At 41.2% G+C, this 27,227-nt stretch overlaps 1 protein-coding gene across 1 annotated transcript; it reads left to right on the forward strand.

The window, feature by feature from the left end:
* The first annotated feature begins 530 nt into the window (after positions 1-530).
* PARVG (parvin gamma) lies at positions 531-26,995 on the forward strand. The gene is made up of 13 exons (XM_065829181.2): positions 531-757; positions 5,673-5,774; positions 6,282-6,346; positions 9,461-9,563; positions 11,822-11,962; positions 12,355-12,470; positions 14,937-14,992; positions 15,887-15,909; positions 17,916-17,977; positions 18,082-18,150; positions 19,269-19,370; positions 23,263-23,335; positions 25,260-26,995. Exons 2-13 carry the CDS (start codon positions 5,696-5,698, stop codon positions 25,337-25,339), a joined length of 969 nt encoding a protein of 322 aa, XP_065685253.2. The 5' UTR covers positions 531-757; positions 5,673-5,695; the 3' UTR covers positions 25,340-26,995.
* The last annotated feature ends 232 nt before the right edge of the window (positions 26,996-27,227 follow it).

Raw genomic sequence — 27,227 nt, forward strand, 5'->3', positions numbered from 1 at the left:
CTTTCTGGAAGAGCTGACGAGTTCAACTGGTACCTGAAGGAAATGTCGAGGGCGAGTGGTTGCTGTAGGGAGCTTTCCCTCTGTAATGGATGATGGAAAAGGGAGGGCAGAGCAGCAGCACTGCCTGGTGGAGATAACTGTGCTCTCAGGCGTGTGTTTTGGGCCCCAGTGTGGCTAACTAGCTCTATAAGGACAAATGAGTTAATCTGCTCCTTCCTAGCTTTCTCCTTCTACCAGGTAAGTAGAGTAGTGCTGGTCTGCTTCATAAAATGCTCAAAGGACCATGAGTAAAAGGTGTAATGCAGCATCATGACTTTGTTGTTGACTGTTTTATTATTACGTGTAAAAGTGCACTGTGAGTAGCCCCAAAGACGCAGACCAGCAAACAGCCACGCTGTGCAGTACCATGGAAGAACGATCATATCTTTCCAATACTTTCTGCTGTTTCAGGAGTTGCAGGGTTGCATGCTTCCTGCATTTGTGTTTCTGTTTACCTTAGTCTCCAGCAAGGGACCAACCACACAGACAATTAAGTTCCGGACACGACCGCGGTTTCGTTTTTGAGAGCAGCGAGTACCACGCCGAGCAACTTCCCCCTCACACGCTCTGTTTCCCGCGCCACCCTGCATGGGAGGCTGCAGCTCCGGTGCAGGACGCTCTGAGCCTGGGGTTCAGGCCCTTCTCCCCAAAAATTTGATTGTATTTGCTGCAAGAAGATCTTGGAAGAGCTACTGGAGAATTGCTACAGGAGAGAATAGTAAGTTTGGGAAAAGGGACTCTTTTGGGTGCTTTTATTTTATTATTTTTTTTTAACTGTAAGACTTTGTGTCCATGTGTATTGTTCTTGCTAAGGCAACATTTCTTCTGATGCTAATGAGCAAAAATGGCTCTTGAAAAGTCCAGTACTAAAGAAGGAAGTAGAAGTAAGTTTTAAAACTTGGACACACAATGCTTATTCTCATTCTTTTTCTGATTTTTTAAATTCTGATTTTCTGAAGGCAGAAATATTACTCTTGACATCAACATTCCCACTTGGTTTTTGTTCCCTCCTTTGTGTGATCTATTTGGACAACTGTTCCTAGGAAATGTATTTAAGCTCATGTAGAGTAGAGCTTTTGTCTTTTAAAACAGGAACTAAGTTGAAAGGATTTGGTAACACCGGTAAGTGCCTTGTGTATGTTGTGCAGCTACTTTGTATGCCAGAGACCCCTGGTAGCTCATTAATGCTTTATATTGTATATCAGGGATACCTGGGAGCTAGACTGTGTGAAGAATCCTGGAGGAAAAGGGAACTCGTCTGACCCACTTAGAGAATTAGTTGTTTTATTGGTGGTTGTTGCCTTGCAACATCATGCAATCGTCTAGCTCTTGGCCTAAGAAATAGTCACTTGTTGGCTGCCTCAGCAGGTGGCACAGGAGAAATAAAACACCTCTTGACTTTAAAACAGACAGCCTGGACATCTATGATGTTCTCATAGAGCGAAGGACCGAATTATGCTGTTTCATCTGAATAGTCAATAATTAAACTTCAGTTTTATTTTAAAATGTCATAATTAAATACCTCTACAATCAGTATTCAAGCAGTTGTCTCCTACAATGATCTCTTCTCCAAGTACTGATAAATAATGCCTGCAGGAGGGGGGAGGCAGGAAAAAACAGCCTGTCACTCACAGCTCTGAACAGCAACTTTGAGCAATGAGCTGCAGAGGCTGGTTGTGGCAAACACAGAAGCTTGCATGTGAGAACCAAATCTCCCATCCCTTCCTATTTCTCATGAAACAGCTAACCCCAAAAAGGAGTCCCAACACAGTCATGTTCCATTTGTTTCCACGGTATGTTATTTTTTAAAAGGCTGCTGTCCAGGATCAAACCTCACAGAAATTAAAGTTACCACATGAATGCTTGAGAATGCTAATTATTACTAATAAGCAGCAAGTCTATTAAATGCTAAGGAACTGCAGTTCTCAGGCTCTGAAATGGCTGTGGGAAATCAATGTTGATAAATGTGAGGTGAAACACATGGAGGGGAAAAAACAATACTAGCACTACAGATAAATGATGGGCTCTGAGTGGTGTGTTGCTATTTAGGAATAAGATCTTGGGGATATAATAGATAGCTCCATTAAAGTGTCTGCTCAGTGCTCAGCGGTGATCAAAAAAACAAACAATGTTGGGAATTAGGGGGAGGGGAGTGGAGAACAATGCAACAAACACTGTGGTGCGCCTCTCTAAATCCAGGTGTAAATGCAAGTCTGGTTCCCAGCACTTCAGAAAGGCTGTGACAGTGCCGGAGAGAGTTCAGAAAAGGGCGACCGGGATGACCAAAGGTATCACGGAGTGGCTTCCCTGTGAATGACGGCTAAGACATAGGCTGTGCTTCCTCAGTTTTGGAAAGAGATGACTGCTGAGGGAATAGGATACTAACAGAGTAGTAAAAATGGAGTAGTAAGATGGCAACGTGAGGAATGTGAATCCATTGGTTTCCTTTGCATCGTGCGTGGTGGGGAGTGCCAGGGGAAGCTGGCAAGTGGCAGACCCGAGCAAACAACAAGAGGTGCTGCCTCACGCAGGGTAAAGCCACAGCCTTCGGCCCCTAACTGCTGAACCTGTTCAAGGGGTGGTCAGGAAGTTCATGGGAAGTAAATACATTCACCGCTTCTAGTTACCAGGGCCCAAGTTTTGATTTAATAAGGCTGAGGTGCAGGCTGATGAAGCTCAGGAGATTGTTTTAGGGAAGTTTCTGTATGTGCTTGCTCTGTTTATGTTTTGTGGTCGTTGTTTGTTTTGGTTGGTTGGTTGGTTTTGTTTTGTTTTGTTTTGTTTGTTTGTTTGTTCTCCCCCTAAGCTTCTGCTTTTGGGTGCTGTAAGGGACTTAGACACTAGGCAAGCTAGTCTTACCCAGTATAGCAATTGCAATGCTCTGAGGAGGACACACAGGACTGAGGCCTTAGAGGATATTAACTTATGCTATTGCAAGTTCTTAATATCAGGCCCTTTCATACAGGCTACTATATTTTAAAGAGCGACTTCTGGTTCATTGGCCAAACAGAGGCCAAGAATGTGGCAGGCAGTACATCTGAATTTTTCGTATGTAAGTAGTCAAAGAAAGTTCAAGAGATACACAAGTTGTGTATTGCAGCAAAGCTGAGTTAGTGTAAGTTGTGGTTTACACATATGATTACAGAAGACTTATAAGCAGGACTTCCCAAGGCATAACAACTGTCAGAAATTTAATTTAAAAGTAAGCTGTCCTTAGGTTGCTCTATATTAATTAAATTTTTTCTCTCAGGTAATTACGTCTGCACAGTCTTATCTCAGATAGTTTGGTTGTTCCTCAGGCACTAAATGACTCAATTTCTCCTATCTTGTTTTACCAAACACTGTTTTAGAGACAACATTCAGTTTTGCAGCCACCATAATTAAACTTATTCTCTTGTGACCCTTTCCCCTAGTGGTGTGCTGGGAATTTTGTATCTAATTTGTTTTACCAGACTGATGTGCAAAAGCATCCAATCACTGTTTTCTACCAATATCCTTGGCTTGGCAAAATCCATGTTAAAATCCATGTTCGTAATGCACTTTGACTGAAGCCTTTAGTAAATATGTGAGAGCTTGCAGAGCAGCACCATATTGTTTGGTGTATAAAGCTATCAGTGAGAGAAAGGTCACTTTGAAGATCTTCCACAGGCAGGGTACAACAGCATTTGCAGCAAGTCCCTTGTTCCACTGTGCTTGTGGGGCTGGGTCACCATAGCATCTCACTTTGGGCACCTGTCTTAGCAGCTGAGGCTGCCTCTTTGGGATGCGAATGAAGGGGGTAACTGAAAAATGCGAGCCAGGGGTAGACCCTCATTTAAATGCTCTGGGTTGCTCTTTAAAGAACCATAGAATCATAGAATCATTTTGGTTGGAAGAGACCCTTAAGATCATTGAGTCCAACCATAGAGGTGCATGTCCATGTCCACTCATTGCAGAGGGAGCCTAGAGAGAGAGGGGTCCTAATACAGGCATCTCTGGTAGACAGTAGGAGTCGTCTCCTGTGTGAGCCTCTGACATGGACATCTCACTTTCTGTCAAAAAAGAACAAAAAGAGCCTGACTGCCCTCTCCTACAGTGGTCCTGCAACACTGAACTTCAGAGAGAAGTGAGAGCATTTCTCATCCATGATGAGGTATTACACCAGGAACCCCATGTCCAGCAACAGCTGGGATTTGATGACTCAGAGGAGTGTAAAGAGTCTTACTGGTCATCATATTGTTGTAGCCTTTGCTCTGGCTTTCACAGATTTTAGGACTGTTGAGAAAGATGAGATCTCTTACTCATGCCATTGCAGATGCTGCCGTGACACAAACCATTGTCCAGGCCTCAGAGATTTGATCCTTCTGTAGTTCCCTTCACCTCTGCAGACAACCATTTGTTGGTACCGTTCCAGTATGTAACCCTGGTTGCTTGTGCTTGAATAAACATACATTTGGTTTAATAAAGAGCCATCCTACTTCTTTCATCATTTTACTAGCTGTAATTCTAGTATTTGCCAAGCTAAAACATTCTTGTTCTCTTAGTCTTCTGGACTTGGCTGCAAAACCTTTACACAAACATTAAGATTGCAAAAGCAAGCACTTAAAGCTGAACATTTTCTACCACGTAAGCTGCCTGTAAAACCTGGCTCACTTCTGTGTTGCCTGTGCAAGCAGCATGGCACAACCTTACACACCTAGGGTTAAAATATCAGACTCCTCTCTGCTTGGACTGTACTTTGATTCATGGCTTCTAGAAGACTGAGATATACCATTGCCAGGCTCTTATTCATAGATAGTTGCTGACAATAGAGATGAACTTCACCTGGGACAGAACACATGGATGGCTATGCAACCTCTCCACCCAGCTCCAACAACCCCATTCCTTTCTCTGACTTCTGCTGTCCTCCAACATGATGGTTTGGAAAACCTCACCCATAGTCTTGTGTTTGTTGTCAAAGTATTTTCACCTCTGTATGGAGTATTGTCATTCTGCTTTCGAGGACATCTGGGTTGGAAGGAAAGCCGTTCTCCAGTCTGTGTTTAAAATAAAAAAATCTTTTAGAAGCCATGCAACTTAATCTAGCGTAAAGATGGGATTATCTACCCAGAAACATATCATTGTTTCCCCATAGCTATGCCAGCTGGTCTGGTAAAGGAAACTGCTTATAAGCTTGTCTCAGTGATGTAACTGCTGTATTCCTGCTTTAATACTTCAGTATCGGTCATTTTTATAGCAGATATTAATTGATACCTAGAAATGGAAAGTTTTTTAATTTCAGTTGAAATAGGATTTTACTAATGTAATTCAGTTGAAACAGAATTAGATGGATTAAGGCAAGTTTTAGTACTTCAGGGCTTTTTTCCCCTGCATTTTGATGATTAACAGAAAAAAAAAAAAAAAGGGAAGTTATTTTTAACTTATTTTTCTTTACACACATTTAAATACCTTTTCAGGTGTTTTTGGTTTAGTGGGATTTTTTTGTTTGTTTGTTTGAGGTTTTATTTGTTTGTTTGTTTGTTTTTAAGCAATCCATCAGACATGAAATAGTAACCAACAAAAACCCTGCAGCTTGTTTGTTTTCTTCTTAGTACTAATTTTGATCTTTACATGCCTTTACTCATGTTCCTTTTCCCACCTTTTTTTTTTACCAGTTTGCCAGGAGTGAGAAAAGACAATGGACTCAGACTTCTTAAATGTGTTTACACAGCCTGCTGCACTTAATCAATTCCTGGATGAGATTGTCATCGCTCAAGGTATGTACTTTATGACCCAGGACAGAAAAAGGCCCAAAGAATGACCTGAAGAACTAAGCAGAAAATGTGCAGTACAAATGAATTGTGTATTTTTCAGCAGTGGTCCCATGGTTTTGGCAGCAATAAGTAAGCTCTGTGTGTGTAATTTGGCTGCTGACTCTCTAGAGGTGGATCATGAAGAAGCAACACAAATTCTAGCTGACTCTTTAACTGAAATTTAAATTTCGCATGAAGAATCTGACCAAGTTTGTTTTCTTCTTTCCAGAACGGTCTGTCTAGGTCTCACTGATTTGAATTACATTGAAACATAATTTCCAACAGCAATCTTAATAGTCTGACATACAATTTTCTCAATTATAAGGAATTAGTTGAAATAAAAAATGACAGTGTTTCTACATATGGCAATTAGTGATATTGCGTAATATTAAACCGACAGCAGATTTTACAGCAAATTTGCATTAGTCATATCTGATAATTGTAATGTATCTTTTTTGCTTCCTTTCACAGGTGAGAAGAAGAAAATCATAAAACCGACCTCAAGCAACAATCCCAAATTGGAAGAATTAAAATCGGTACAATTTCTTTAACTGTATTATTTAACCCCCACCTGAGGTTATTTTAACCTGTTGTGCTGATGCTCAGCCCTGTAAATTACTCAACTCTTTGCCCCCAGCCCCTCACTCCATGGGTGGGGATAAGCTCTGCTTTTGGCACTTGGGCTCCACACAGGTAAACCAAAGCTGTTGCTTAAGCACAGTGAGAAAGCACCTGGGGTTGTACAGGACCATGCTTCAAATGCTTGTGTCACCCAAAAGGGGTCACTACTGAGGGTAAAGTGAAGTGTAGATTTAAAAACTGAGTTTCTTCTTGTATAATACCTCTCCTAACTTTGGACATGTGAATGAGTCACATCAGAAGTACCCAGCTGCTAATTCATTTGCAATAGCAAAGAGAATCCATCTGGAGCCGTGGACCACGACTGAAAGCAAACCCACATCAGCATTTGCTGTGGCTGAAGAGAGATGTTTGGATATATGCAAGCTTGCTGTCCTGATCTCATGGCAACAAGTTTTAGGGTTGCTGTGCTGATTTGCAGCAGTCTTCTGTCTTGTTTTTGACCTCCTGTTTGTCAGACACCATTGGCAGCTGGCTCAGCTGGGATGAGGCTGCTGAGGATGGCACAGAGCAGAGGGAGAAGGGATGAAGGGTGTGTGTGCGAGTCGCCACTGGAAGTCAGGAGAAAAGCTTTCAAGTTGTTGCATGGTACATTGTCTGCCTGAGGTAACTGTGAAGGATGAATCCTATTTCACAGGAAAGTGCTTTATTTCCAAGTAATTTTGAAAATCTCCCTCGTGCATTCAATCACCGTGTTTCTCTAATGGCACAGCCCAAGGGAAGGCAAGCACACTGAAATCTCCTGGAAGAAAAGTGGCGTGTCTCTTTTGAGACCAGCACTTCTTTTGTTACAGAGATACTAAAATTGTTATAAATTTTATGAAAACCAGCTTAGGCTATATGCTGATGTGCATATTATATAGCATTCAAAAATCCATAAACATATGTGTTTCTATATTACGTTTTCTTAAACCATTGTGCACATTTGATCAAAGAGATTTAATTTTTGTGTCAGGCTTTCATAATGTTTTTATACAAAAGAGAGAATCTGAAAGGTGGTGCTGCAAAAAGCAGTTATGTTGTCTACAGAGACACTGAATTTGTTCTTTCCAGACTGCCAAAAATGAAGAGCTTTCCTCAGTTCATGAAGATTCCTGTGAGCTTCAGTGCTTAATCCATTTCCTGTCAGAGACTCCTGCAACAATGTTCTTCCCTGTCTAATTAATTTTCTTTTGATGATGAGGAGGTGGAAACTGGGTCCCAAGGAAGGCAATCCTATGGGTGTCCATTGGTGCCACTGATTGCCTTCTTGATCAAAAGAGTTCATGGCTTCTCTAGAGAAGAGATTGGGGTGGAGGAGGGGACAGGGAGATGTCTTCAAGGGAAGAATAAGGGATGTAAAGAAAGTCACTTGGGAGAAAGACTGTGTTCCACCGTGTTTTCATTTTGACGTGGCTTTGGGGAACTAGGGAATGCGACATGGCTCACTGCAGTTACTATAAATATCAAACCGCACGTAGAATAGAAGGCGGTTATGTTTGGAAGCCAGAAGCAAACTTCTTCTTTAAGTATTCCTTTACTCCTTTCCCTACTTATTCATTTTTAGACACAAGACCCTGCTTTGCAGCTGAGTGGGGCCCCCACAGCTGGACCGAAAGCAGAGCTGGTTAGCTGCAGGATGGGGAAGGAAACGAGAGAGCAAATGAGGGGTCTCATGGATCTGTACTCAGCAGTGTTTTCTGCTTTTCCAGCTTCCACCTGGTTGTACCATGATGTTTGGGGTTCCGCTCTGTCCCTCACACATCTAAAGCATGGCCAGGTCTTAACCTGCAAGCATTAGTTGAAGAGCACAGCTTTCTGCTCTAGAAAATTCTTGTTACTTGGTAGCTGAGGAAGTACATTACAAACCCTTCGACAGCTTCCCCTTCACACAAGTGCCAGAGCCAGGCATTTTTGTTTGTTGTGAGGTTTCAAGCATCTCAAATGTATTTTTCTTGAAACTGTGTTTTGTTTTTTGTTTTTTGTTTTTTTTTTTTTTAAACTTTGGCTAGTTTACAGAGATCTGCTTTGAATTTTCTCCTCTGTTTACAGCAAGTATGGATGATATTACAGCAAACTCCAGACATTCACTTGCAGCAATAATAGCAATACAAGCAATACCCATCGCTATATTGAGAGGTTCTCATTAACAGCCAGCTGGGGCTACTTCTTTTCAGTTCTGCTTCAGCAGGTCCCCTTCCCTTTAAAGCAACATGTGGGCAAAACACGTGGTTGGGGAAGTGCTGAAAAGCTCCTTTGGTCTCCTCTGTAGGAGTTCAGTGCTCAGGGAAGGGGCTGCAAGGCTCAAGGGCTGTAACTGGGAATGTGGTTCCTTTCCAGTTGTAGCCAGCTCTTGGCTTCCTGAGCAGCTTCCCCTTGCAAAGGCAGGAAGGATATTTGAAAGGGTGATGGGAGGACTGTCATGTAAGAAAGTGAAATAAACAAAACACTTTTCTCCCCGCTACTCCTGCAAAACATAAAATAGGTATTTGGAGGCAGATTAGTATAAAATTGAAAGAAAAAGGAAACAAAAATAGGAGAGGAAAGGGAGGAGTGCTACTAACATGGATAGCTACATGAAACAGTCAACAGAATGAGTGAAGCCTCTTTTCTTACAAACTTTTGTCTGATGGTTGAATTTATATGTGAATTCTCTGGTGTCAAATGAAGGCACGGCTTGGGAAGTGAACTCTGCAGCCTTTTCCCTGATGGAAGTGGGAATAGGGTCTGTCTCTCCACTTGTATAACTATTTCTACAAAATTAATAAACGTATGACTTGTGAGATGTCTATCTCACTTGAAAATTTGCCCCAAATTGGCCAATGAGCTCTGTATTGTTAGGAAGAACTAATACTTAACTTGTCTTTAAAAACAAACAAGCAAAGAAACAACAACAACAAAAAACCCAACCCAAACCAACAAAAACAAAAAAGGACTAAAGAGAAATGTGAAACGCAGGGAGTATAACATTGAATGCTATACTGTCTAAACAATAAGAATAGAACTGCCAGCTGCTTTGTTTTCTTCCACAGGTATTGACTGACTGGATTAACACATCTCTGAAAGAGGAACACATAGTAGTTAGAAGTCTGGAAGAAGATCTGTATGATGGGCTGGTACTTCATCATCTTTTGGGTAAGCTGCTGCTTTGAGTTTAGCTCACAAACACATTATGGAGATCAAAGAATAAACCTCACAAATCACAATCGCAGTGATCTGCTGAAGTCTCACTTCTCACTGATGGAGAAAGCAGGGCACTGTGAGCCATCAGTGATAATTGCAATCCTGAACAAATGCCCAATGATCCATTATTGTTTTTATATAATTATTTTTCTTCTGAGAAAGTCTTTTTAGCTGCTAGTTAACGTACTAAAAAAGTTAACTTTGAAGTGTGAAATTACAGTGCCTCTGAAGGGAGGAAGGCCTTCATAAGCCAGGAGCACAAAGGTGACTTGTGATGTTACCAGAAACATTGGATGGAATCAGCACTATAGTTTATGTGTTCTTCTGCTTGGGGGGAAAGAAAAAAGAAAAGGAAAAAGTTCTAGGTCTAAAGTGCTGGGCTGGAACTGCTGAAAATCTGAGAGGCTCTCTACACTTTGAGGTGCTTGTATAAAGATGTGACCTTTTGGAACAGCCTGTTGGTTCATTTCTATTTCTCCATCTCTCCTGTCTCTACTTCATTATTCTTTCCCATTTCACTCTCTTTGGTGAGTCTGTCACATCATACCTGCTTTCCACCAAGGCTGAGGACAGCAGCGTGAATACGATTGGCTTATTTTCATAGTTTACCTGCCTGAGTAATCACAGTATCACAGTATGTTTGGGATTGGAAGGGACCTCAAAAGATCATCTAGTCCAATCCCCCTGCTGGAGCAGGAACACGTAGGTGAGGTCGCACAGGAATGTGTCCAGGTGGGCCTTGAATGTCTCCAGGGAAGGAGACTCCACAACCTCCCTGGGCAGCCTGTTCCAGTGCTCTGTCACCCTCACTGAGAAGAAGTTCTTTCTCAAATTTAAGTGGAACCTCTTGTGTTCCAGCTTGATCCCATTACCCCTTGTCCTATCATTGTTTGCCACTGAGAAGAGCCTGGTTCCATCCTCATGGCACTCACCCTTTATATATTTATAAACATTCATAAGGTCACCCCTCAGTCTCCTCTTCTCCAAACTAAAGAGACCCAGCTCCCACAGCCTTTCTTCATAAGGGAGGTGCTCCACTCCCTTAATCATCTTTGTTGCCCTATGCTGGACCCTCTCCAGCAGTTCCTTGTCCTTCTGGAACTGAGGAGCCCAGAACTGGACACAATATTCCAGATGGGGTCTCACCAGGGCGGAGTAGAAGGGAAGGAGGACCTCTCTCGATCTACTGACCACCCCCCTTGTAATACACCCGAGGATGCCACTGGCCTCCTGGCCACAAGGGCACAGTGCTGGCTCATGGTCATCCTGTTGTCCACCAGGACCCCCAGGTCCCTTTCCCCTACACTGCTCTCTAATATGTAATTTCCCAACCTATACTGGAACCTGGGGTTGTTCCTGCCCAGATGCAGGACTCTACACTTTCCCTTGTTAAATTTCCTCAGGTTATTCCCCACCCAACTCTCCAGCCTGTCCAGGTCCTGCTGGATGGCAGCACAGCCTTCTGGCGTGTCAGCCACTCCTCCCAGCTTAGTGTCATCATCAAACTTGCTGACAGGACACTCAATTCCCTCATCTAAATCATTAATGAATATATTGAATAATATTGGCCTCAGTACTGACCCCTGAGGCACTCCACTAGATACTGGCCTCCAACTGGACTCCGCACCATTGACCACCACTCTCTGGCTTCTCTCTTTAAGCCAGTTTGCAACCCACCTCACTACTCTATTGTCTAGACCACACCTCCTCAATTTAGCTGTGAGGATGCTGTGAGAGACTGTGCCAAAGGCTTTACTGAAGTCAAGGTAGACCGCGTCCACCGCTCTGCCATCATCCATCCACCTTGTTACATTCTCATAAAAGGCTGGGATTTCTTCTGTATATGTGAGCTGATATCACTTTCGTGCACTGTCTACAGTAAAGATTCACTCATTGGATTCCTGTACCTTCCAGTAGGAAAAGGAAGAACGTGGCATTCTAGGGTTTGAGGATGATGCTGCAAGGAATGGCTTGAGGGCTTGAGTCCTCTCCCTTTTGCAGATCTTCACTGATTTTACTGGGGCTTTCAGAGAGCACAAGAGTTTAAAAAGGTGTAAAGCTGTGGGTCTGTGGAAACTATTGAGTCATACAAAACATTTAAAACAAGACATTGTGTACTTTGCTGTCATTTTATGTTTCATTTTTTTTTTTTTTCCCCTGTGGTGGTGTTAAAATACATCCTTCTTCTTCATGTGGACTCTCTGTCAAAGAAAAACTAGGATCTCTCAAGCTGGATGTTGACAAGATTGCATTAACAGAAAAAAAACAGCGACAGAAACTCTCTGTGATTCTGGAAGCTGTGGCCAAGTGTTTGCAACTGGAAGAAAGACAGCTGAAATGGAGTGTGGAATGTAGGTGCAGAAGAAAATTGTCCATCATGGGGCCTCCTCCACTATAAGACTGCCAAGAGGCAAAGGGGTGCCAGAAGAGTAATTAAATGGCTTGTTTTCCATTACTAGTTGAATCACAAGTGAGACAGGAATATCTCACCTGACTGGGTCATACAAGCTGCATTCTCTAAGTGTGTGGCTAATGGAACACTTAATGCCTTCAGCATCCATATGTCTCACAAAAAGGACTTTTAAGGTGTAGTACTGCTGAACTGTGATATTATATAAACCCCAATATGTGTTGTGACCCTCCATGACTTTGTGATCCTCTACACAGGGAGAATTTAAGATATTAGAGTGAGGTTTAATTGTTTTGCGCACTAAACATTGTTTTCTTTCTTTGCATGGAATAGCTATCTTGACAAAGGACATACTGAGCACACTGCATCTTCTGGTTGCAATAGCAAAGCACTTCCAACCCAACCTGGCAATGCCTCCAAATGTTCAAGTGGAAACAATCACCATTGAGGTAAATACAGTTTTAATATTTCTTACAGTAGATCCTAGAGACCTTTCACAATACTTACTTTGCTTAGAATTAGGGAGAAATGTGTGTACAGCTGTGAAAGTGATACAGTGAACTGTGCCTTTTAATTTCTGAGTTTGCTGGACTAGACTATCATTTTGGGCTCAGTTCAGATGCTGTATCTTTAGAATGGTAGAAACACTATGCTGGTTTTATTCCTTGATTAAAGAAAAAATGGTCCAAACTGAAAACAGCTGTTGATTTCTGTAAAGAAGAAAAGAAAAAAAGGAAATTCTGCTGTTACGTCTCTACATGTTTTAAAGTAGAAGCCTGCACTCTTAAATCATAACACTGGTTTAATGCTGAGGATTTATATCTTTAGGGGAAGGGAGTTTTTACCCCCTCTGCATTGGGGTCACATTTTGTTGTTTTTCTCTACAAACTGAGATCCACATGCTTTCTTCCTGTATTTTGTTTTGTAAAGTCAACTTTGGGACTTCAGGACAACATCAAATATCCCACAGCTTGGGATATAATTGCAAAAATTAGCACCACTGTGTTACAGGGTTGCAGTTCCGTGGTGCTGGGAGCCCAGCACATGGTTTGTATGTCATGACCTAGCGCTCTTCCCTTTTCGGAGGATCATAACTGGAACTGAAAGCAAGTGTGCACTTGAGCTATGTGTCCAGAGGAGGGCCACAGAGATGATCAGAGATCTGGAGCACCTCTTCTATGAGGACAGGCTGAGAGAGTTTGGTTTGTTCAGCCTGGAGAAGAGAAGGCTTCAGGGAGAACTTACTGCGGCCTTTCAGTAGTTAAGAAGAGCTTATAAGACGGATGGGGACAGACTTTTTAGTAGGATCTGTTATGACAAGACAAGGGGTCATGGTTTTAAACTAAAAGAGAGTAAATTCAGGCCAGACATGAGGTGACATTTTTTACAATGAGGGTGGTGAAACACTGGCCCAGGTTGCCCAGAGAGGTGGTGGATGCCCCATCCCTGGAGACATTCCAGGCCAGGCTGGATGGGGCTCTGAGCAACCTGATCTAGTTGAAGATGTCCCTGCTCACGGCAGGGGGGTTGGACTAGATGAGCTTTGAAGGTCCCTTCCAACCCCAATTATTTTGTGATTCTATGCCATTTTAGGAAATTTCAAAGTATCCTGGAGGGACAGCTTCTTCTGGGACTTGGTTCTGCAAAGGTTGCTGTTGTGGCCCTGTCCCAGCTGACTACTTCAGCAGAGGAGTGGTCTCTCTGGTATCTAATAGGAGTCCAAATTGCGCATTACTGCCCATGCTCCTGTCACGTGGGTCTGACTGGTGGCAACCCAGACTGAGGAAAGCAGCCCACCATCTAGTGCCTTATGGAGCTGTGAGTTCCTCAGCTGCACAGAAATTGGGAGGGATTGTCCATGAAACCACAGCACTGGAAAGGGCTGTTAACCCTGGAGAGGGAGGAGCAGCAATGGAGAAATGGAGTTGTGGTAGTGAGCTGGTTTCCTGTAGGAGAAATTAATGGGAATGATAGTCATTAAGTCAAAAGCGAGGAAAGCCTGTGAAGGCACAGCTCAGAAGAGGGGCTGAGAGCAGGATTGGGAAATGTTGAGGAAGCCCAAGGGAGACTGGAGAAGGCCTGGGCCTTTCTGCGACATGTGCCTGCAGGAATGACCTGCCTTTGCCCTGGTGGGGCAGGTTGGGTCCTCTTCAACCATGAGTTGACCCAAAGGAATTGACTCAGTGTATAAACAGAGTGTGTTTTTCACTGTGTAGAAGGGGAGAGTGGCAAACACTGAAGACTTTTCTGTAAGAGATGTTTGCCAGGTGCCTGAATAAAGCAGCAGGCAGGCCCATCCTCTCCTATCTCTTCAAACTGTCAGCTGGGTTGAGGCACCGTTTTTTGATGCTATGCGGAGTGCTAACTTTTATACAGAGGAAAAAAAAAGATGCAAGGACATAAGCAGGGATCTCAGGTGGCTTCAGGAATAGTAAGAATTGCTAACCTAAATCTAAGCAACCCACCGAACCTAGGTCCTCTGCATGGGGGATCCGATGGGTGGCAGGCCATGGCACAAGGTTATTTATTATAAAGCAGAAGTGACCACCTCCAGTGCTGTAAAACTGAAGAGTCCTTAGTGCGGTGAGGTGCACAAGAAGATCGCTGCCTGCCCAAAGCAGCTTGATGCATCATCAAGACTCCGGGTGAACATGCCAACCTCTGAACTTCACCAGCTGAGGCACCAGGTGCTTGTCCTCTAGCTTCCTCTGATGGAGAAATATGTAATTTCTGGTTGAAGAGTGAGGAGAGCAGAAGGGAGCAGCAACTTCCAAAAGTACTAATTGTACTGGATTTCTTGAATAAATGCTCTCCGGTAACCATTTAAGGCAGCAAACAGGTCACAAAAGCCTCCTTAATGCTTACAGATTTTTTTTCTTTAACAAAACCAAAAATATTTATTGTCCTTTCAACAGAACACCTCCAGAGGATTAAAGACAGTAAATGCGGTGGAATATATCACAGAAAACAAGTAAGAGGGGATATATCTGTTTTTTACACTGTCAATCAAAAAGGAAATATTGTGGGTGTTTTCCCCCTTAGAAAAAATAGCTGTGATCATGATGATGACAAAAAGCATAAACCCAAGCATGCATATGCATGCAAACCATTTCTCTGATTTTCTTTCCTTTTTTTTTTTTTTCTTCACCTCTTCAGATTCAGTATTATGCTATAATGCCCTTCTTTATATAAACTTCTCTAAAATAACGTGTATGATTATTTCTGAGGCTTAGTATTTGTCATTGCCATGAAATACAATAACAAATATAATAATAAAAATACAGTACTCTAAAATTACCTGTCCCAGACTTAACTGGAAATTTTCTAAAGCCACAGTGGTTTAAATCTATTTTTAATTTGTTGCTATTGCGACATTAAATAAAGAGAAAGGAGGCAGTTCTTATTTTACTGTGAGAGAAAGGTTTGAGCTTGCTGAGTTCATGAAATACTGTCATTATTAAAGGAGTTAAGTAGTAGGATGCCATTTACATACTGAGAAAATATGGACATAATTCCGAGAACTAGAAATAGATTTTCCTACTATCATCTTTTATATGCTAGAACATTTTCTAACTCTAATATCATGAGTAGCTTATTGGAAGACGATATTAAGGATTGTGTTTATAAAATAAATGTTCATTAGTTTGTGGGCCAATTGAAAACTCAAATACTTCCAAAAACCTGCACAGATATACAGTGTATTTTAAAATGTCTGTTAGAAAGTTACTCTGTCATAAAGTTAATGGCACTTTGTACTGTATCTCTTGCTTTGCAAAATAGCTGATGACCCAGATAAGCTTTGCTTGTGAATAAGATTAGTTCTGCTGAATGCTTTTTCTAATTCTTGCTTTTTATTGCATTACAGGGAGAATTTAGAAGCGCAGTCAAGTAAGTACTGGCATTGCCAAGTTCAGTGTTGCACTATTATGTGCTATTATACACCACATTCTGATCCATTTTTGCTTCATGATAAAATCAGTATGCTCCCATTAGAGTTAATGGAGATTACTGGATTTCTCCTAGTGTTTTTCTCCAAATGCCTAATAATATCTGTTCATATGAACACTATACATTTTGGGAATTAGGTGGTCACTTTTCCTGTGGACTGCAGGAAACAGATGGGAGGTGAGACACGAGATGACAGAGTAGGTTGATAACCCAACAGAGAAGACCTGACTGAGGGACAAAGTATATCTTGGATTTACGTCTTGACCCCATTCACTGTTGGAACTATTTATGAGCATAATGGCTTGAGAACTGTGCTTCTTGTTGCTACCAGTTTCAATGTTTTAATAGTTTCTTTTCTGCAGTTTGAAAATGAGATTTTGAAAATGAGATTTTGAAATCAACTGGTTCTTGATTATGGACAGCAACTCAGTAAAGCCAGTGTCCCTTGAGATTTCACCCTTAGGGCTTTTGAGGGCTGTGAAACACCAGAGGTGAAAAATGTCCTTGTGTGCAGACCCTGCCGAAGGCCTGGGCACTGCCCAGGCTTCAGTGTGAGCTGCTCTTCCTTGCTCCAAAGGAGCATGTTGCATCCCCAATGAATCAACATAACTGTTTTAATTCTCTGCTGTGCCCTTTCTGTTAGTATTTTCATCCTTTGCAGAGGTGCAAACAATATCATTTAGTACATATTTGTCACTTATTCCACTGAGTGGCTTCTGGTGTGGGCTGAAATTGTGAAAAAAAAAAAAACAACACAAACCCAACCCTGTAATTAGGTGTTTCTTCCAGTGGGCTGATTCTGCTGGGAAGAGAAATCTGCAATTCACTCTTCAAAATGCTCCCTCTGTCTATTTTTAACACAGCTTGCTTAACAAAGAGAGAAATCCCAAACCGTGGCTCCAGGAGAGGGCTCTCTAGTTTGGGAGACGGTTGCAGGTTTCAGACTGTTGCTCTGTGATTTGTTTGATGGATTCACCTATTCCCTGACGTTGCTCCTGCAGCAACCCCCTAACAGGGAGAACGGAGAAGCCTGAGGAAACCCTTTTGCAGCAGAGGCTTCTCTATCACTGGCTTTTGGGAGGGAACTTGCTTAAGCAAAGCTGCCTTTGCTTTCCTGCACTGTAGAAATTGTTTCTCCACTTAGTTATGCTGCCAGAGTGCCCTTGATTTTTAAGGGTGTTTCAAATGCTTTCTTCAGGCTTGAACCAGAGCAGTCTTGTGGCCAGGTTACTGCCATGAGATGCATCCTGCTCTCGCTAAACCTGGGCTGAAAATGGAGGTGGGGGTGGATGTTCACAAGGACTTCAATGGATCTTTTTTCCTTTGAAATCCTTAAACTCATGCTAGTTCTCTGGTGCAGATTTGCTGTCTCCGGCTCAGAGCTTGCCTTTAAACTGGATGGCAGTGCTGGTTGTTTTTGGAGTCTGTGAGTTTTCAGAGGGCAGTGTCTCCAAACCTGATATCTAGTTTGCTTTTTTTTGAAGCAAGGTTTGCTTGTTTTTTTTTTTTTTTTTTTTTCCCTGCAAATTTGATGTGCCTGGCATTTCTGTTGGGGAAGAGCAGTAAAACGTATAGCTCTTCTTCTCTGCTTGCAATGTTTTATCCCAGAGGTTCAGGGTTAAAAAACATACTGAAAAGAGGTAAACTGTAGCAAAGCGAAACTTAGCCATTGCTCGAACTGGTGGCAGCACAAATCTTGAGAACCTCTGAAGCAAAAATTACAGAGCTGAATGAAGTAAATTGTTTTCTCTGATGTAGTGAGGCTGAAGGGAAACCTGTCACCCTGACCTCTGATAAATACAAACCCAGGATTTTTCCCTGTCTCCCTGTCATGTTTTTCCCTCTTGGCTTATTAAGGTGTGAACACCTTTCTCCTTCTGGAGCCATTTAAACTTCTGATCTGACAGCTATTCCAAATAATACCAATTAATTTTGTTTTGATACAGAAGATGATGCCTTTGATGAATTATTTAGCCGTGCTCCAGATAAACTGGATGCTGTAAAAAAGGTAATTTACTTTTTAACAGACATCAAAATTTGTAAGGTAAAGCATAATTCATTACTTCACTGAAAAAACTTCTCTCTTCTTCCACCCTCTTCTGTTTTCTTTAGGTATTTTTGCAGTTTGTCAACCAGCATGTTGGAAAATTAGGATTAAATGTGAAAGACATCGAATCTCAGGTAGCCTGCTCTAAGCTGCATGTTAACCACATTTTATCATCCGAGTGTTTCCTCTCACCATTAGGATTCCTCCCTTTTGTTGTAGTAATTTGAAACTTGGCAACATAACAATTCTTTGTAGCTTCAGGTTAAGATATCAGGCTTCAGACTCTGATGTTTCTGAAGCTAATAAGTAGTGAAGAAATGTGGCTTTGTGTTGAATGCTGCCCTTGTAATGCTACAGGGGGTAATTTTCAGAGTCTGCCCAACTACTATGGATGCTCTTTTTGTCAGGAAGGAAATAAGGGTGTTCTGACAATTAAACCGAAAGCCAAGTTGATCGCTGGTGCTTAGTGATTTTTAGTGTTGGATTTGCTTCACAGTAGAAAGGCCATTTCCAAGTCACATCCTCTGAACGCTGAGCTTCTTTAGGGTCCATGAAACTGCAGAAGTGCTCATAAGGCAACTTGGCATCACTTGCCCCGGTGTGGTGGAAGAGGCACTGCAGAACCTTGGTGGCTGCTGCCTCCAGGGAAATGCAACATCGTCTCCACACATCTCCAGGGAGCTAGCGAGCGATGGGAAATGAGCTCAGGGACTTAAGTCCCTCCTGGCTTCTTCTTCCCTGCCTATGAAAACAGGCAGGCAATAACTGCAGGAGAAATCAACCCACGCCTCTTGCTTTGCTCCAGGCACTCAGGACCTTGAAGCGGTGGCGGTCGCTGCGATTTATGCCTTGTGGATGAAAAGCGGAGCTGTGGTCTGGTGCTCTTCTAGGTTTTCGTGGTGGGCAGCTATAAGAAAGGAAGTTTTGCAAGTGTTTTGTTATAAATCTCAGACGCTAGGCACAAGTTACTTTATAGTTATATGCTCATTGCTTGTGGTTGTCTGAAGTCTCTTTACATCTGGAATAGTTAGTTTTAGTAGCTGTACTTTCACAAGGATGTATTTTTACTAACATGAACTTGGAAGCCTTGTATAACTAAATATGATGTTCACTGTAGAAGAGGCTGAGGAGCTGAGTCTTTAGGTTGTCTGCTTGCCAGTGTACCATTTAAATTCCTTTATTGCTAAAATGGCATTTATTGGAGTAATTTACTAAAAGCTAACATAAGAAATGATGTTCATTCTTCATCTAGTTTGCAGATGGAGTTATCTTACTTCTGTTAATTGGACAACTGGAGGGTTATTTTCTGAATTTAAGGGATTTCTTCCTGACTCCAGCCAGCAGCACGGAGATGGTAGGTTGTTATTTAATTACTTAGAGCTTGAGGCTTCAGACTTCTTGTGTGTTTAATGCTTCTGTCTGTCAGTGAAGAGCTCTGACTCTTGCTTTAGCTGTTACTGCTGCATACGAAGTCATAAGCATGCACAGGGTTTGCAGGATGGTGGTTTGGGACACTACAAATGCATGCACTTGATGCTGAAAAAATACCTTGGAACAGGTCAGTGCCTTCTCAAAAATTAATTATTATCTCATGGGAGGCAAGCTATTGTTACTTGCATTTTTTAGGCAGATACATGCTTCTGGAGCCTTCCAGTGAAATACAGAGGCTCTGTATGACAAGGAATTGGTATGCTATGTCCTGGAAGACTGTCCTGCAAACAACATTTTAAATTGGTTATCACCTCTTGCATAGCAGAACTGGATCTCTATAGGTTTCCTTACACTTTCCTAAAAATATACCTTAATCAAGACATGACCAGAGCATTTTGAAGTCCCCCTATGGGCTTAGAAAGCTCTTGAGAATTTACATCTTTTCCTTCCCAGAGGCAGGGAGCTGTAACCTACCCAGCCAGACTTGCTTGACTCCGTTACCAACCTCCAGCAGGCAGATTTTATCAGTGCTTTAAAAGAAAAGGGTGGCATCAGCCAGAAGGTAGTGTGTGATGGGCTGCTGATGTAAATGCCTCCTCCACAGATCAAGGATGTTGATATATTTTGAGATATTTGAGATATTTTCAAATTGCCTCTGGTGTGGGTAGGGATTTTTCGTTTGGGTCACTGAATAGCTCTGAAAATCTTGAAACTGTAGCTATTTTTCCTGGGTTATATTCAGTTATATTTCCAAAAGTAAAATGTGTCAAATCCTTTTTGCTTGAGAGCTGCCTGAGAAGGGAACGTCTCCTCTGATGTCGTTTGCATTACAGCTTCCCCACACAGATAAAGCTGTTATCTGATTCCCAACCTCACCTCAGTTAGGGCACCTGGACAATATTTATTTGTAATGAAAATTCTCGGAGGTTCCGTCTTAATTAATAAAGACTCCTGTGGAGCTTTTCATCAAAACATTTAAAATCATAATTGTTTGAGACCTAGGTTCAAAAATCCATTACTGTCAGTTGTTGACTGCTTAAGGTATTAGGAAAATTCAGAATATTTTTATATCTAAGATGAATAAGAACCAGTAAAATATATTTTGAAGGGTTGAATCAAACAAAATCAAAGCATTTCCTTAGAATCATAGTCTTTTCAGTTGGAAGAGACCCTCAGGATCATTGAGTCCCACCATAACCTACCTCCAGTACTAAACCATGTCCCAAAGAACCTTGTCTAAATGCCTTTAAACACCTCCAGGGATGGTGAATCCTTGCAGTTGTTTTTCTTCCCTTTATCCCCTTTATCCTCCTTTACTCAGTTTTCAAAATTGTCTGCTCCTGTCCATTGACTTGGAAATAAATTTTTAACATTTTAATTAACTTTACTCAGAGGAAGTGATTTTTTTTTTTTTGCATTTAGAATTTCATAGATAACCTTTTTCTTTTTGCATCAACCCTACTCAAGCCTCACAGATATCTTTCAAGAAATTAGTTACCGCTACATTTTAGGTACAAATCAGAGCTCACACTTTCTAGTTCTTACCCTGGACGTGCTGGTCACTGGCCTTGGAGAAGTATATAATGGAGTTGTGTACTGGTTCAGTACAATTCTCTACATCCTAGTAATTTCTTCTAGCAAAGTTACTTTCAAGTACTGGACTTATTGTTGAATGGCTTGCAGAAGTTGTATTTACCATTTGTTTCTCTTCTGGTGTTCATTACAAGATGAAAAGCATGATGCCAATATAATTAAAAATACCAAGTGACCATAGTTCAGCTGTCATTTGTACATAAAATGTCTTTCAATTCCTCTGTGCTTTCTAACTCCCTGTCATTTTAGACATTAATTGGTACAGTAAAGTATGAAAATGTAACCTTTGCTGAGATTTAAAACATGTAATTTGTGTTGTAAAAATGGTGACAACTACACACACCATTATGAGTGGTGCATCAAATTTCATTCAAGTGCAAAGCTTGATGTTCATAGCTGGTATGTACACCTCACGAATTGCAAGAAGGGGAAATTGGAATGGAAGCAGTGATAGTGAGGAAGAAATAGAAACAAGAAATAAGCATGGCAGAACCTCACGTTACAGGGACAGAAGGGGTGAGGAAACCAGAAATTTGGGAGATGACCCACCTACAGGTTCAAGAAGACAACATGCTGTGTGGGTAGGTTTGTTGCTGGTTTTCTGGCTGTTTATTGAAATTAAAAAAAAAAAAGAAAAGGAAGGGGAGGTGGGGTTTACAAGTAACTAAGAAAGTCCAGCTCTGGGCGCTCATCTGTATAGAAAAGTAAGTATTCTGGGGCAAGGAATATAATAATCAGATAGGTCAGGCTGAAATTAGGGGTGAACTTGTGTGTTTGGGAGATGAAGACGATGATGAAGGAAAGTCCTTGTGCTTATCACAGCTGTGCAAACTTGGTACTTTTGCCAAAACAGGTCCAGAGCTAAAAGACCCTAAATGTCCTGACCTCTGTCGAGTTGTAAATCTCAGAGAATTGTTGGGCTCTTTTGAGTCTGGAAGCTCAGCTAGATGAAATGACTGATTTTTCTCGATTGCCTTTCTTTAGTAATTATCACTATTTCTGTGTGAAGATTTGTTTTGAAATGTGCACACTATCATTCCTTGAAATCTCATATATGCCAGAGAGAGGGAAATGTGCCCTTTTTACCTTTACTGGTTCATTAAGGAAACATTTGATGTATTCATTCTGATCAGAAAATTGTGTAGATCTGTATAAGCTTTTAAGCTCTCCTGTCTGCTGGCTATCAGAGGAAGAAAACAAGCCCCAATCTGAACTGTCAGTCTCAGTTACTTGTAAACCACAGAACCAGGTAAAACATAAAACTATCACCTCGCTTCAGAGCACACAGTTTTTGCTTGGCTCATGCGTGGGGGACCTCTGTGCTTATTGTCAGAAGATAATAGGGAACAGCGCAGCAGCAGTTATGATGTGCCTCCCAAAGGATAAACTGCTCAGTAGCCTAAGGAATGTATGAAGAGACAATTTGAAGTTCATTCAGGTCTTGTTACTTCATTAGAGGAAGGGAGCTTGCTAATTACCGGCTAAGTAAACAACTGCCCTTAAGCTGTTAGAAGCTATTAATGGGATGTTATATTAATTTTAAAAAAATAATTCCTGACTACTTGCATATGTGTGTGATGCTACTTTTATGTGTGGAATGGAGAGAAAAGCAAGTGAGGAAAAGACAGGAAAAAACCCCAGCCTCCATTCATAGACATATATTTAATTCCTCATGAGTAATTAAAGGATATCATCATTACTATTATCATTCATAGATATCTTTGTATGTTAAAGCATAAACTTGTAGCTCAGAAATATAGCTGCTTGGAAGATTTCCAGTCTTTGTAATTCTGAATGTAATAGAGAAACCTTTTTCCTTATGTATTTTTTGTTTGTTCCAAATGTGGTAAGCATATGGACATTGTTATAAAAGGAGAAATAAATTCCATGCATCTATTAGATCCAGTTATGAATCTAACCTCTTTCCCCTGTAGAAACATCCATTAACACAAGCCTTTCACATACAAAGTCTGTTTTTAAATAAATGGATTCTTCTACCCACTTCATGGGATACATTTTGTTGGAGATGGATTTTATATGATAATTGGTAGATATTCTGAAGAGTACTCCATCAAAACTAAGGAGATGAATATGAGTACATGTTTATGAATTGGTATCTTACTTCAGCTACTAGAGAAATAAGTTTTAAAACCTCCTGGCCACTGCACCACTGGGTGGAAAATATCTTCTGTTAAGTTGATCTCTCTCTCTCTCATTGACAGCTTCATAACGTTAACCTTGCATTGGACTTGCTGACAGATGGAGGTCTTTTGAATTTTCCTGTGAACTCTGAAGGTGAGTCATGACACACAAACTTGTCCGGAATAGAATGGCTAATATCCTGGTTGAACAAAAGTTAGGGTAATTGAAGAAAGTAGGTTCTGCAGTGTGACACTGACACATTTCATTATATGGCTGTTCCATAGCTCCTCATTCAGAATGAAGAGTAATAAAGCCGAGAATTGTTTTGAACACCTGATATTTCTATACTAAAAATGTTGTATTTTTATAAGTTTAGTAACTTTATACTAAACTTAAGCTGTTTATTGAGTCAGTATTTGTTAAAGATTTAAAATAGCGGCCACTCCTAGGGACATTACAGCAGCTGAGCTGGAGGAAAAGCTATTTTCCTGTCCCATAAAAAGTTCTAGTGCATTAAAACCAAGCTTGTTCATGTGGTAAGATACCTTGCAGAATATGTTCTGAAAATCAGAAACATTGACTGCTGTATTTAAACCCAGATCAGCTGGTGGGTCAGTCTCCTGAATGTGAAGTATGTAGGTTTTAGGTTGCTATTCTTTCTAGTTCAAACCTGGGAGCTGAATGTTGATCTCCTGCCTCCAAGTGGATGCTGAGTTAATGTCCATATATGCTCCTTTCTCTTGCCTCAGAACAAAAAAAAAAGAAAAAAAGAAAAAAGTTTCCTTTGGAAGAGTCCAGTTTTCCAATTATAAAAATGCACCACATAAAAATTTACCACCTCCGGGTGGGATGAGGGATGTGGCTGCATTAATGGGTGGTTTTGTGACTTCTCAGCCTGACTTCTCACAGGGCACATAACCTCAACCTGTCATTCCTCCACCTAGCTCAAAAGCTTGTTGCTGAATAATGAATTAAAATAATTTTTAAAAGCAGAAAGCATCATCACTTCCTCTGCTAGTTATTCATAAGCAAGGGGGTGCATGTGTTTAGTAGGTAACCCGTGACATCATGGAGAAAGAAGGGTAGAATTCAGGACTTTTTTTGGTTTTTCTTTTGTTTTCTTTTTCCACTAATGATTTGGTGATGTTGGAAGTTTGCATGATGGGCATGCACAAATTGTGGGCTTTTTGCCATATGGCACAGAGCTAGGAGATTGGAAAGCTATTTGTGTTAACTTTGGAGTAATCTGTGCAAGCTCAGGTCTCCATGCTGAGATCCACCTTTTGTATGAAAGAAGTTAAACTCGTTCTTGCTTTCCTTCCATCTGGCCTTTCTGCACTGGCTCAAATACGGAGTCGATCAGTATAAGGAATACTGGTGCCAATATCTGCAGGGCCTTTAGCTTCACTGGGAAAATCCTCAGCTAGTGATTGAATTTAATATGATTTAGGGGTACTTATTACAGCTATAATATTTAGACTGTTCAAGGATCTCATTTACTAGTGTTTCATTGTTAGTCTTTCTCCTGGTGATTTACAGCACTGTAAGAAAAACAACGCACGCTTTAAATCAGTTACTCTCTCCCATTGCAGTTACTAGATATGAGAGCAGTTTGTTTAGCCAAGAACATGCAAGCTAAAAACTAAATGAAAAAAAAAAAAAAAAGGCAACCAACAGCAGCAAAACATGATGGAAACATTACAACCAAAAAATAAAGTGTCAGGTAATTCCCAGCATGATTCCTGTCATAGAAGAATCATAAAATCTAAAGCTGTAAAGTCCTTTTATATTATCTACTCTGTTCCCTGCTAGTGAAGAATTATTTCTTACTATGAATTATTTATCCTGTCTTCTAGCAAGATAGTGCAGTGAAGGACCTTTTTCCTAAAGTGCATTTAATAAATAAATGATTTTCTAGCTCTATAGTTCCTGTTTTGCTTCTTATTACAGCTAGATTGTCTAAGTTCATGTTATAATTGGGGAAAGGTGGAAGGTTGTCTTTGGCAGTCGCAGCCTCTTTCTGTTCCAGGGACTGCTAATACTTCACATCTGGTTTTGTTGTTTCTTGTGTCCACAGATATTGTGAATGGAGATATGAAAACTACAATGCGTGTTCTGTATTGCTTGTATTCCAAATACAAGACCAAAGAAACATGAAGAGCAAGGCCAAGAGCTTGGGTTTTTGTTTTAGTTTTTTTTTTTTTTTTTTTTTTTGTTCCCCTAGAATGTCATGCTCTGATTTTTGGTTTCGCAGCTCTGTTTGCCACTGTTCATGTGCATGCACTTGTGTTTGACACTTGCTGTATTAACATTGTATATGCAACTACATATTCATGCGAGGTTTCACAAATCAGTCTGAATAACTGTAAATATGTGTGTGTCCAGGGCCAATGCACTGTGTAGTTCTGTGGCTGTAGCTCTTGCTCCAGCCCTTGTCTCTTATTCCCTCTGAGCTCCACTAATGCTGCAAAGTGGTGCAATGTGTGTTTATCGTGGAGTCTGGATTCTTTGCTTCTGGAGATGAATTTGGAAGCTGTTATTGCAACCTCCCTACTTTCCTGCTTCTGATTCACTCTGGAAACTAGAAGAGTGAAAGACCCACCATGGCGTCTCTGGAAAGATTGAAGACATGCTTGAATCTCAAGTTCAAAACTTTCTTTAGATGGGTGGCTGACTATTGTAAGAGAAGAGCACATGGATTAGACACCAAATGAATAGGCAGCAGAAATGAAATTTGAACTTGCCAAGTGTTTGATAAAAGTTTTACCATTTACCTGCTGGAGTATCAAAAAGGGACACAGAATAACATGTTGATGTGAGACTGTGCAGTAACAGAGGGATCTCCTGCACAGCTGTGGCAAGATGTCCTTATTTCCTTGCGAAGCTAACACCAAACTGTGGCTAGCTCCAGCCTGTTGCAGCCCTAACATAACGTGTGAGTGGCAGGAATGCCTATTCCTGTGTCAAGCAGCATATGGGAGTGAATAACATGACCACACTTTCTCTCTGGTAAGAGGCGGATCGATGCTGGCTTCCTCCACAGCTGGTAGAAGTAGAAGCCATCGCGGATGGCAGGAAAGAAACTCTCCGTTTTTGTCACTTCTGACAGCAAACTCACACTGTAGGGATTCTCAAACTCCTCTGAGACTCTCTTAGCTGAATTTGTCCAGCTAGCATCCCCAAACATCTCAGAAGCCTCCTCTGGATGCAGCAAGGCTAGCCGCAATTTATGTTAGCTGTCACTGTCAGAGGTCTTAAACCATAATTCCTTCAAAACCTCCATCTACTCCCTTGGCCTTAAAATGATGTCATGTTTGTATTGCATAAAGCTTGCGATGTGATTAAAAAAAAAAAGTTTTGATATTATTTTTGCTTCCTTCTAAACTGATGTAATTTGCTGTTGTCAGTGCCTCTGACATTTGATCTCTGGTCTGATCCTCCATTTGTGTGTTAAGGGGAAACCAAAGCTTGCCTAGTGCGAGTGCTGACATTTACAAAAGAGAATTTGTTGTGTCTGCTTCTGGATCACACAGCCTAAGACAGATCCTTAGACAGTAATGCTGAAAAATCTTTGAGTCCTGCCTTTGAAAATGGCAATTACTGCACAGCTGCTGGAGGAAAGAGTTCTGCAATCTGTCCTGGGCCTAATCCTTTTTGTACCAATGATTACTTTGTTATGTTTTTACGGAGAAAAATCCAATGTGTGGTCCAATGTGGATCTACAAGAAGTTTGCTTCTCTAGCAAATGTTAGTTGTGTGTGCTGTTTTGAATGATTTAAGTGAGAAATACATGTTTCTTCGTATGCAAGTCTCCATAGGTATCTTGCTTTATTTCTTAATGCACTTCCAACAATTGACAGGGAGACCTGAGAAGTTTGTTCTTGCTTCGCAGATCACAGAATCACAGAATGTTAGGGATGGGAAGGGACCTCAAAAGATCATCTAGTACAATCCCCCTGCCGGAGCAGGAACACCTGGATGAGGTTACACAGGAATGTGTCCAGGCAGGTTTTGAATGTCTCCAGAGTAGGAGACTCCACAACCT

This window comes from Patagioenas fasciata, chromosome 1 (assembly GCF_037038585.1).
Source record: "Patagioenas fasciata isolate bPatFas1 chromosome 1, bPatFas1.hap1, whole genome shotgun sequence".
NCBI lineage: Eukaryota > Metazoa > Chordata > Aves > Columbiformes > Columbidae > Patagioenas > Patagioenas fasciata.